At 29.8% G+C, this 12,592-nt stretch overlaps 3 protein-coding genes across 4 annotated transcripts; 2 read left to right on the top strand and 1 right to left on the bottom strand.

The window, feature by feature from the left end:
• Positions 1-276: 276 nt before the first annotated feature.
• On the top strand, positions 277-2,571 carry LOC137812198 (complex 1 protein, LYR family protein). 2 transcript variants are annotated; one of them, XM_068614116.2, is made up of 4 exons: positions 297-435; positions 477-493; positions 1,554-1,803; positions 2,168-2,571. In XM_068614116.2, exons 3-4 carry the CDS (start codon positions 1,585-1,587, stop codon positions 2,279-2,281), a joined length of 333 nt encoding a protein of 110 aa, XP_068470217.1. In that variant the 5' UTR covers positions 297-435; positions 477-493; positions 1,554-1,584; the 3' UTR covers positions 2,282-2,571. The 2 variants fall into 2 exon arrangements, with proteins under 2 accessions (XP_068470216.1, XP_068470217.1); XM_068614115.2 differs by lacking the exon at positions 477-493 and having other exon boundaries at positions 277-410.
• Positions 2,572-3,698: 1,127 nt separating this feature from the next.
• On the top strand, positions 3,699-5,015 carry LOC137812197 (membrane protein PM19L). The gene is made up of 4 exons (XM_068614114.2): positions 3,699-4,192; positions 4,294-4,513; positions 4,599-4,644; positions 4,733-5,015. The coding sequence occupies exons 1-4, from the start codon at positions 4,066-4,068 to the stop codon at positions 4,823-4,825; spliced, it is 486 nt and encodes a 161-aa protein (XP_068470215.1). The 5' UTR covers positions 3,699-4,065; the 3' UTR covers positions 4,826-5,015.
• A 1,036-nt stretch (positions 5,016-6,051) lies between these two features.
• LOC137812196 (uncharacterized) lies at positions 6,052-9,012 on the bottom strand. Its single transcript, XM_068614113.2, has 4 exons — positions 8,420-9,012; positions 7,422-8,137; positions 7,179-7,304; positions 6,052-6,287 (listed from the first exon to the last, which is right to left on the bottom strand). The coding sequence occupies exons 1-3, from the start codon at positions 8,505-8,507 to the stop codon at positions 7,212-7,214; spliced, it is 897 nt and encodes a 298-aa protein (XP_068470214.1). The 5' UTR covers positions 8,508-9,012; the 3' UTR covers positions 6,052-6,287; positions 7,179-7,211.
• Positions 9,013-12,592: the final 3,580 nt, after the last annotated feature.

Raw genomic sequence — 12,592 nt, 5'->3', positions numbered from 1 at the left:
TAGATACGGGCATTGAATCATGACTTTGTTTTGTAAAATTAAAAAAAAAATATTACAAATTTCATTTATTATATTTTATTTAATAAACTATACAATCCTTTAGTTAAAAAACTCATTTTTTTTTTAAATGTTGTGTTGGCATTATAACAAGTTATGCTACGTTTTTATTAATTAGTCAATATTTTTTAAAATAAATAATACATGCTATGATTATGTAAAAGATTGACCAAACCATAAATTTTGTGTACAATAACATTTATTTGTATAAAGAAAAACTATGGGTGCTGAAAGAAATAGCAATTATTTTTATTTTTTACCAAAAAGCCGTAGCAGAGGCGGAGACACCTTTTGTTTGCGACGCAAAACGCTTTGATTTGAGCATCAACCATTCACAGGCAGAAGAAAAGGAAGTAAGCAACGCTGCTTCTATTTCACTCTTCAAATGTCATTGCTTTGCTTCCTATACTTCAATTCACCTCCTTCATTTTCATAGGTGCTAAATATGGGTATTTCGTTGTTTATTACGTGTTATTCACCATTTTTTAACTGCTGTGTTCATTTTGCTAACCGTTCAAGACTACGACCATATGGTGTTCTTAGGTCTGAGTTTTATATATTTGATTTATTTTCCTATTCTAGGTTTGTTCAATTTATCTCGTTGGAAATTTCATTGTATGATCTAACATACCAACTCGTTTAGTTCCTCGTTTGTTAGTCGATTCCTCTATGCTTCACATTTTGTTACACACCACTTTTTCAATATATTTGATTTTGCCCACAAACTGTTTGATGTGTGTTCTAAAAACGATGATGACCACAGATTGCGATCTTGGAGGTCCACTTTTCAATTTTATTTATAAAAATATTTACAGCAATTTCTTTGGACATGCCTCCTGCTGTTGTTATTAGTAGTTTATTAGACTACATATATTATATGACACGGTATATATAGCACAAGTTAAACAATATATCAAAATTATCATCGATTTTGAAGGAGATCGATTACTTTATCCAAATAGGGATTTTGTGAATTGAGGGAATGTAATTTCTCTATTCAGACAAACACATTTTGCAACTGAAGGGAATTCAACTGAAGCAAATGAGTTGTCTAGATTTTGAAATGCATCATTGAAATTCACAAATGGATTTTTTTAGAAGAATTTAGTTGCCTTTTATCTCGACATTTCACAGATGTATTGTGACAGCTTTGGCAGAGCAAGAATCAGGAAAAACATGCTACCTGCGTATTCAAGCATTATGATTTTCTTTAGAATGATGATGGATTCATTCAAAGTATTTCCACTATTCAATGGTTGATGGAATTGACTTCAAATTTGAAATATCACAGCTCTCCTTTAGCATAATAAGTCGAGTTGTTTTGAACTAGTTACATCATTTGTAAAATTTGTTGAAGTGTATGCTGTAATAGAATTGTTATGCATCAACATGGGATAAACTTGTTTTCTGCATGTCTTCTGTGATCTTCTCAAAAAAAAATTCTGCTAGCAAGATTCCTAAAAATTTATGTATTTAAAATATGCCATCCTATGCAGGAAAGTATACTGTGGATACTAATAGAAACAAATGAGATCCGACGCCTTCCAAACAGCTCAGATTTATCGCCATCTTCTCAAGGCGGTCAAGAAACATATTGGGAATGAAGAGCACAAGAGTCATTTTCTAGAATTTGTAACTTCAGAGTTCCGTAACAAGCAAAAATTGTCTGATGGTGTGTCTGTCCAACAGAAAATAAAACTTGCTCGTGATTATACTTTTCTTCTTAACAGTGTACACCATCAGAAGGTATTATTACTTTCTGTTGCATTTTCCTTTAAAGTTTAAATACTCGTTTATTTATGCCTGTGGGTAAGAAGTTTGATTGAACAGTTATTATTTGTCAAATGAGATTTACACAAATTTGTTCTGTTAAAAACTTGATGTGTCAACCCTTAAAAGCTTTAGTTAAGGCGTGTATATTATTAAACGAAAATAAGAGACACGGAAAAGGATGTGCTTTTTTTACCAGTGATCAACAACACCAAGGCGTGTCTGAGCCAGGAGAAATCGATTTCAGATTGTCTTATTACTGATATCATTTTGTTTTGACTCATTTTATTATATCCGTTTGTCTCTTTGACCATGCATCACTATTGACAATTTTTTGCAGGATTTACTTTTTTCATACAATATTGCCGTGGATAGATCAGATGAAGTGAAAAGGACTCTTGGAAAATCTGCTTCAAGTGTTGGTCTTCAGCTTCCTCAGATTTATCAGCCATAATAATTTGCAGTGTAATCTTTGTATGCACGGAACATGCCAGTGTACTACTGCAGAGAAGGGGCAACTATTGAAGCTTGCTTTTTAGTTATCCTTCATTATTGGTAATTACCAACCCAATAGATCTTAGTTTGGCGACTGTTTCTTCTGAATGAAAATTTGTTTTCATAGCTATTTATCCAGAACCAAAAAATTTATGAAGAAAGAGCGGAACTGATGAATAATTTATATCATTCACACATTGGTTATTTCTTTTTAATAACAAAATCTATAATCTGATCTGAGTGTGATAATATTTCCCCTCCAATAAACTATGTCGTCCTGGCTTCTTAACGGAAACTGACTCTGCTATTCTAACCCAGTTATCTTGGTAAGGTAGTTCATGCTTGAAGTCCCTGTGCTTGGGTTTGATCCTATCATTTTGAGCATTTAACCTTTTTTTTTTAAATAATCTTTTTTTTATTGCTTTCAGAAAACTGTAAAATACATTGTTTTTCTCAAAGTTAATTTCCAGGCATGGTTCAAAGGGTCTGAACGAACTTTTAAGAAATATTGATAAACGTAATTTTTTTAGTGTGCTTATAAAGAAGAATGAAACATACCCCAATAATAATATCTTCAACGTCAGAACTTTAAAGATCAGCAGTATGTTCTTTTGCGCATTAAAGGTAAAAATACATATTAAGAAAAATTACAGAATAAAGAGAACTCGAGGATCAAGACGTTCAAGAGACTCCAGATCGACAAAAAGATCTCCGTAAAAGTTTCATTTTTTTCTTTCGTACTGTCACTTGGATTTTATTTCAGTGTTAAACTTAATACAAACTTGTATCATGTAATAATGGATGGCTTAAAATATATTTGAACAAACCATATTAATACCAACATATTAGCATGTTATATATAACATATATAAACTTGAGTAGTTCTTATAATTAAAATGTGTTTTGAACGCTGGCTATATTATAATTTAACCTATTACTGTTCTTGTTTTAAGGTAGTAGCCTCAGTCTAGTTTTTAAAAATGTTTTATCCCCTTCCCTCCTCCATGGGTGTCATTTATAAAGATAATTTGTTCTCCTTGTGCACCAATAGGACCAATTGGTTGCTACCAGAAAAATAACCTCTGATCCGAGGATTCGATTGTCTCTCAAATCTCAGCAACGAAATAATATTAAATAGTAAATACACATTTTTCAACTAGCTTTTAGAACTTCCTTAACTTAATTTTCCTATTTGTTTATTTTCTTGGGATTGTAACAACTGTTTCAGTAAAAGCAAACAAGTATTCTATCTTATAAAACTAAATAATAAATACTTGGGCATCATTATTAAGTTCATTAGAAACAGTGCAATATTTTTTTAACTGGGAATGGGGCCAGTTCTGTGAATGAGAAGAGTGGAGGAGTGGCAAAGAATATGACTAGCCTCACAGAACAAACTACTGACAACTATTAAGAAGTTGCATGTTCAGAAGGTATTACAGTTAAACAAACCTAAAAGTAATAAGCAAGGAAGAATCAGTCATATTTTGATGTGAAGTGTGATTATGAAGCATCATCTTTCCAGGCCTGCATGGAGCTTTTGAGCTAACTAGCAGCCTTGTCAAGAAAAGAACCCCAAACTTCTTGTTTTATCCATTTCACATATTTATAAGAACTCTCATTGTACAAAACATATGCATCTCCTGCTCCTTGGATTACAGCCTTTCCTTTGCTACTTTTGAGGTTCCTTAAATCCCATAACACTTTTCTTATTCCCAGCACCTTTTCCCTTATCTAGAAAACATGGCCAATGAGCAAATGAAGCCTATTGCCACCCTTCTTCTGGGGTTGAACTTCTGCATGTATGCCATAGTTTTGGGCATTGGTGGATGGGCCATGAACAGAGCAATAGATCATGGTTTTATTATAGGTGAGAAAATTTATAATGTCCCTGTGTTTCCTCTAATCTAACCAACCAACCATTCTGTGTTTCTTCAGCATGCTTATGTTGTTAAGACACTATTTATGCAGGTCCACAATTAAAACTGCCAGCACACTTTTCACCCTTATTCTTCCCCATGGGAAATGCTTCCACTGGATTCTTTGTAACATTTTCTTTGCTTGCTGGAGTGGTTGGTGCTGCATCAGCAATATCAGGAATCAATCATATCCGGTCCTGGACTGCTGAGAGCTTGCCATCTGCAGCTTCAGTTGCTACCATGGCTTGGACTCTTACACTCCTGGCCATGGGGTAATCTTTTCTCTTCTTCACCCATTCCCAAAAACTAATTATGCAGTACTATTTTACTTATCTACCTATAATTAAATTTATGCAGCTTTGCCTGGAAAGAGATTGGACTTCGTGTCAGAAATGCACGTCTGGTAAGACAGAAACATCAATTTACTTTCTTAATAACATTATTGTAGTATATTTTCATCTGACAGACCACTGAAATGTCCAATTTTGCAGAAAACAATGGAGTCTTTTATCATTATACTTTCAGCTACACAGCTTTTCTACATATTTGCTATTCACGGTGCTGCTGCTGCATACAGAAGATAAACCTGAAGGTTGAGGGAAGATGGTGCTGGTGATGCTGTTTGTTTGTTTTTTTTGCCATGAAGGCTTGTACTGGTGTGCTTGTATTTTTCTCTCCCTTTCTTTTTCTGTCCCCTAAATGTCAAAGGAGAATTAGCATTGGAGTGTGGTTTGAATGATTGGAATTGTATGAGAAATTTGTTATAAATCTTAACTAGAATATCTTTAATTTAATTGAAACAAAGACATTTTCAACTTAAAATCAATGATGATAACATATTTGTTCAAACTCGATCTGGACAACTTTGACTCAATTCATGTCATATAATCTTTGGTTGAATCTTATTTAAATCATATTTGTTCAATCTAAATTAAGATATGTTTGAAATAGACCTTAAATCTCTTGATGAGACAATTTTTAGTCGATATATAATTAAAGGTGACTTCAGGATTACCGGTTCCAAAAATATTCTACAACAAACTTTTCAGAATTTTTAGAACATCATTTCCATAATAGAATTTTCATAACAAAAATTCTGGTATAAACTTTGTTGAACATATGAAGTGCATTCTAAAAAGCTTTCCAGAACATGATTTTTAGAATAAAACTTTTCAAAAGATACGAAATATTTCTTAAAATGAATTTTTGGAATAAACTTTTTAGAACATATGAGATGCATTCTAAAACAAAATTTTCATTTTCCTCTCTTCTTCTTCCTCTCAAAGAATGCAGCGGCAATGGAAAACGGAGGTTTAGTGAGAGATACAGTGGTAGCGACAACATAGTGCAACAAGGAAGAGTATTTTAGTATTTTTCTTAGCATAAGGGTGCAGTTAGTAATTATGAGGTGCAAGAAGAAAAAATAATTTTATTATTGGGAAAAAATCCATATCAACTATATTTTTTATATACTTTTGAATAACTATAACTTGTAATTAATATATATATATATTGGTAAGATAACTTTAGAGTATGGTTAAAGTTTTCTATATAAAATGTTTTTAAAATTTAAGTAAATAGAGTACAACCATTTTCTAGTTAAATAAATACTTTTTAATATTAAGGGTGTTGAAATGGTTTATCCAAGACCATTTCTTGAACAATGACACATTAGAGATGTAATTGCACCATATGTTTGAAGATGAAGAATGTCGATTCTTCGTGCATCAGATGTTTAAGGCCAAAGTGAAATAAACATATTGAAAGGGTGAAGTAAACAGTGCTGAGAAAATAATTTAATAACGCAGAATTAACAAACACATTGAAAGATTGTCATTGTTGCTTACACAATAACTACAAACCAACCTCCACTGTAATGTAAACAAATGTTGTATGGATTATACAGTTTGGCCTGTTTGCCTGCTATATTTTAGAAAATCTTAAAAGGAGATCACCTATATCAACACATAGCAAAATTTCAGACAAAATCCTTCTAAATCTCCACAAGTTTGATCCATCAGTTGAGATACTCTCTCGCTTGTATTTCTGCAAGAAAAGTTGATTTGCAAGTTTAAAATGTATACTGATACAGAGATATTCTACTACAATAATCCCCAAAATAAACATTATCAAAAAGAATAGTACAACTCAAAAATCAACTGATACAACACATAGAACTAAGAACTACATCTTGAATATTTCAATCTCTGTCCAGGAAACATGAATATCTGATAATGCTCAGCTTAGACTAAGTAGAACTTAAATAACAACAAAGAACGAGCTTCAGAATGATATGCAGACACTTAGTTCTAGATGAATCTCATGAACAAGACAGTGTCATCAACAATAAAAGAGAAAATCAGATGAAGAAAGCTAAGTTATATAAGACAATTAGAGGATAAGGGATTCCTCACGACAAAGAATAAGATAAATCACTAATGGAGCAAAGTTAACTTGTCACTCTGTGTGTATGTTAGAGAAACCCTCTTAAAGGACCATGTGTTTAAAACCAAATAGAAGCAAATTTCCTAATCACATTCTAAAACAGCTGCTCAGTCAGGCATTTCTCAAAAAAAATATTATCTTTGTGCTATACCCAAATGCACCAAAAAATACCATGGATTGATAGTCACCAAAATTTAGCATCTTTATTCGTATCAAAACCATTAAAGCTAGTATCAAAAAATTGGTCGAAAGACCTATGACACCTCGCATTCACCAAAAAGACAAACAAGCAATAATTAGTGGATAAAGAAAACACACCAAACTTCCCTCTAATTTAAAATTCACAAAGCGCAGATATCCGAACCAATTAGAAACAATGCAACCGGATAAGCACTTAAAACAACCACAAACAAGCATACAAGAGGGAGCGTTTCTATGTCTATAAATACACTCTTTTATGTTGAAAGATAGTCCACAAAATCATGATCATACCTGCTAAAATAATTTCAAAGGGAAAACCTGAAATTATCTATTTGAACTTGAGAGAACTTCAAACAATCCACAGCAACTCAACCATGAGGTCTTTTTCACCACATTTGGAGCCAATGCTGCATGAGGCTGCATATTAATGCAGCAAAGAAAAATATATTTAAAATTAATTCTAAACAAAAAAAAATACAAAATAATAATTGTGTGGTGAAAAACTTGTAATGTAGATGTGAGACAATGTAAAACCTGGTCCTTGGAAGTTTCTGTGAGCTCACAACCTTTAATATGTTCAGCACCAATGGTATATTTAGTGAAAGGACTAGCAGACACTGGAGTTAAAATTTTACTATCACATTGCTTTGGCTTAGGCTCCCCCATACTTAATGTTGTCACATTCTCATTGGTTAAGGGACATACATTATCCTCATTTATCTTCATAGCGAGATTGGTCACTTCTTCAGGATGGACTACTGACTTCTCTAGTACTACACTTCCACTATCACTTTTTTCTACCTCAGACACAGACTCATTGGACTTAACAAACACATGACAAACAATTGCCTCTTCGACTGAAATACAATTCCCATTGTCCGAGTTCTTCTCGAAGAGGGATTCACCCTTTGAAGTATCGCTACCATTCCCATTCTTAAAATATGATTCCTTGGCAGTCTCATTGTGTTCAAAACTTATATTTTTGCTCTCAAAACTCTCCTCAGAATTCAAACTTCTCTCTACCAAAACAACACAATCTTCCTTTCCTCCTAACTCTTGGTCAATCTTGACATCACTAGAGACTACTTTCAAGGACTCAACATCAGAAGCATGCGGCTGAGCAGCAGATTCCAGTTCTTCACTTCCATCTTTGAATGGATTATGCTGGTCATCCTGCCCGTGAATGGCAGGAAAATTACCCTTACCACCATCACTTCCTTCCTCGTCTATTGACTTCAAACCACCATTTCCTAACATTTTGTCGCACAATCAATCAAACTATTATCAATTAATACCAAATTTACAAAATACTCATGGACCCTACTCAACAAACCCAGCCACAACCAATCACAGCTGCATACTCCCAACAATTTTTGAAAATCCCAATGAAAGTGAAACAAAACAAGAATAATTAACACAACCCATCTACCCAAATAGAACAAAAAGACCAAAAACAGATATGATATACAAATGAAAAGGGCCCATCTATGATTAATTGCAAGATGCACATGCATTTGAAGTAAGAAGGGTACCTTGGGGATTGTTGGTCGATGGATTGATTTTGTTTTCCTTTTCCTTCTTTTTCCTTGCGGCTTTTCTCTTCTTAGCACCTGAAGGCATGATTAGGAGAGTGAAATAGGATGGTGGGGTGCTATGGTTCCCCTCACTATTCAGTGGGGGCGATGAAGCTACCACACACAAACCAAATCTACAGAGTGTGAAAGTGAACGGTTAACAACTATGTGTTCTCTTCCGCTCTGAATATATACTGCAACAGAGTGAGACAGCAAAGAGAATTATTGGGCTTGTGAAAAAAAGGATGTCATGTCATGTTCAAGCTTCAAACTTCAAACTTCAAACTGTGGGGAACTACCCACCAAGACAAGTTTCAAACTTTCAAATTTGTTTTTGCGGTAACAAATCACAAATTATCTCTTTTGGGATCTCTTTCTGATTGGTTGTTTCAATTTAATTCATAAAATTTCATGAGCAACACTTATCAGAAGAGGGGGGAAATTAATTTAAGGGGAAAAAAACTTCTAAAACGCTTAATAATAATAATAATAATAATGCAACAATTAGAAGAAAACGTTTCCTGTGAATACTACGTTATACAAAATATTGTATACCTTATACGTTTAACATTTTAAAAGATATATATAATTGTCACATTTTCTATACATTCAAGAATTAAATAAATTGTTTATCTTTTAGGAATTAAATTAACACTAGTTTATACCTTTTAAATTTCAAAAAGTATATGTTTTATAAAACTGATATTTTATAAGAAAATAAATGAGGAAGAAGACTTTCAAAAGAATAAAATTTCTTAGAGTCTCTACAAGGAATGTGGCTAAAGAAAAGAGAAAGAAATAAAGAATAAATGAATATTGAAAATATTAGATTAAGAAGTAAAATAACTTTTAAATTTTAGGACATTCCAGGATATTAGATTCAAGAATATTCTATAATTTCTTATAACCAAATACACTGAACAAACAATAAACTGAGAGGTAACACATGAGAATTGTAACTTTTTCTACGTCATTTTCATAATTATTAATTTTGTACTTACATGGCTTCTTACTCGCATGATCTTCGAACTTTCTCCCTTATAAATAAGGTTTTCCTTTTTTTACAAAGTTACACTTAATAAATGAATAGAATTGACTTGTGAAAATTTTAAGTGTTTTGAGAGTATACAACTATTTTACATGGATTCTTATTTTAGAGAGTTTATTCAAGTAATGAATTTTCAGTGCATTTATTCTAGAATAGTATCATAAGAAAATGTTAATATTAATACAACAACTTTGATTTCGTTAACTTTGTTTGAATTCTAATAATTATTAATATAATTGAGATGTTTGATGTTTTGTAATTGTCATATGTACTTATTAAAGAAAAAAAAAGTTAACATGTAGTTAACTTTGAAAGTGATTATTAAGGATTTTAATATGTAAAAAAATAACCTTAACATGTCACATTAAGGATTTTAAAATTTATGAAGAAAAAAAAAAGAATAAAATACTTCATTCAAGAATAATTATATTAACTTTGATTTTTCCTTTAATAACATGTGACAACTATTGAAGATTCTCTCCAAATTTTGTTGATGGATCTTCCTACTTCAATGTTATCTTACATTATATACTATTTTTTTTATTAAATTAGTGAAATATGATGATTTTTACTAAAGCTATATACTTTATGTGTTGGGATATTATGTGACTTTTAAGATTCATTTTACTCTCCACAAACAACAACACAAGTAAGTATATTTTATTTTCATTGACAAATTTTGTAGGATATTATTACTAGTCTCAAAATTAGAAAAGTAAAGAAAAGCGAAGAAAGGTGTCAATGCAAGGAAAATTGAAAAAACGAGACAAAAGTAAGATGAAATCACAAAAAAACAATGCATTTTGATTTTTACAAATTTTATTCGGTGGTTTGAAGAGATTTGTGAAGAAAGTGGGTTTTTTTTTAAATTAATTATATATAAAAAAATTAATATAAATATAACTATAATATTTATTATATAATTTTATATTATAATAAAATGAATAATTAAAATAATAAATAAAATTTAATTTAAAATTTAATTATTAATATGTATTTTTATTATTATTTATTAATTTATTTTAATTTTAATTTTTAAAGTTTTGTTATTAAATTATTTATAATTATTTTAAATTTATTATATCTATCAAATCACTCACAAACTTTAACACAACTATCACATCATTTACAAATTTCTTCACAATACTCTAATATACTTCAATCCAAACAACTTTACTTTCATCTCAAATCACTTCAAATTTACTATCTCAAATCCCCTCTTAAATCCAAACACATCCTAAGTGTACAATTTCATAAAAAAAAAATTATTTATCTTTCTCATTTTGTCCTGGTCATTTCATATATATGTATTTCTATTAAGAAGATGTTCATCTTTTATGTTTCACCTATTTTATATTAATTTTTACTTGGTTTATCCTTAAAAAATTTATACTAAGAGAAACCCTAATATCTAACAAATGATAGTCTATAGGAATCCTTTCACCATGTTTTGTTTTTTTATAAACTTTTGAAAAGGACATTCATCTAAAAAATTCCTCTTAGTCATACATGTTTTAATCTTGGATTTGTGTTGGGTTAAAAAAAGTATTATGCTTTAAATCTTGGTTGAAAATAAGTGTTGACAAAAAGTATTAAGAAAATTAAAATCGAATTATCATGAAACTGCTTCTAAAATATAAGCATATATGTTTGGCTCTTCTGTTTAACAACTCAAAACAAGTAATGAAAAACAAGAGCCATCAATTTCTTCCTCCTCCTCTATACATTTTTCAATTTCAAAATTTAGAAAAACAAAAGTTCTTCCTTTCTTCCTCCTCTCTTATTAAATTTTTAATTTCAAAATTACCCCTCAGCAAAAGTTTAATTTTTTTTTTTTTCATTTCTGAATTGTATTAAATCCGTAGACCTGCTGAATTCTAATTTTCAAAATATAAAATTACATTTCAAATTTTAAAATATGAAAAATAGTTTTTGTTTATGACTAAATTTTTTATTTTAAGTATTTCAAATTATAAAATTCAAAAAAGATTTTGGTGTTATTGAGAGAAGAGATGAGTTTCTATTTTTAGTCTATCTATTTCTATAAATAGAAAATGATGAAAAATTGTTATATAATAATCAAAAGATTGCAATAGAAAAAAAAAACGAGGTTTGAGATTATTTTTAAATCTTTTATATGGAAAATCTAGTATTCTTACGTAAGAAGATAATAAATTCGATAGTTGTGATCCTTCAAAAATACATCTGTATTCTATATTTTAGAGTTTAAAATGTATTGTTTTGAATTATAAAATTTATAATATATTTTTTAAGTTCAAAAATATCTTATCCATTTAAAATTCAGAATATAATTTTGTATTTCAAATTTTAGACTTCTTAATATATTTTTTGAATTTAAAAATATCTTCTTAACTTTAAATTCCATAATAAAATATTGTATTTAAGTTTAAAATTCAAAATGTATAAATTTGAAAAAAAATATTAATAAAAAAGGAAAGAAAAAACAAACTTATCATTTCACGTGTTTTTATAGAAAGAAGAAAATATGATGGTAGAAGAAGAGATTTTTTTAAAAAAATATATATAATATTTTTTATACTTTTGAAGCAAGAAATCCACCTTTTGAATTTTAAGCCTAAAAAATTTCATCAGTTCCTTATTTTTTTGACTTTTTTTTTGTTCATGGTATTTAGATATTTAAATATTTTAAAGTACAATAGTTGAATTGTGATACACATGGACTTTTTTGGAAGAGTAGGAAGGAGATTTTTCTTATTTTGATAATTCCTGATAAGCAATTTATGTCAGCCATCTTCTGTGAAAATAGAAATAATATTTTTATGTTTTAGTTTAAATCTCATTGTTAATTAATGAAGAAAATATTTTTTTCTTAATCAGATTTAAATGTTTATATAAAGTGAATCTTTGTGCCTTTATTGTAAATAATCAGAAGTTGTCATATCTAAAACAACCTTTGTAAAAAATTTAGAAAATAAATAAATGAAACTAAAATCATTGAAACATAACTTTTTCATTTTTGAAAACTTACTTATGGATAATTTTTTCAAAATGTAATGATTTTCATATAAAATTTCTCCACTTAAAATAATTTTCCCTAAACT

Source organism: Phaseolus vulgaris, chromosome 2 (genome assembly GCF_051622355.1).
Source record: "Phaseolus vulgaris cultivar YP4 chromosome 2, ASM5162235v1, whole genome shotgun sequence".
NCBI classification, from domain to species: domain Eukaryota; kingdom Viridiplantae; phylum Streptophyta; class Magnoliopsida; order Fabales; family Fabaceae; genus Phaseolus; species Phaseolus vulgaris.
The sequence above is the reverse complement of the archived record's forward strand: the minus strand, read 5'-3'. Positions and strand labels throughout refer to the sequence as shown.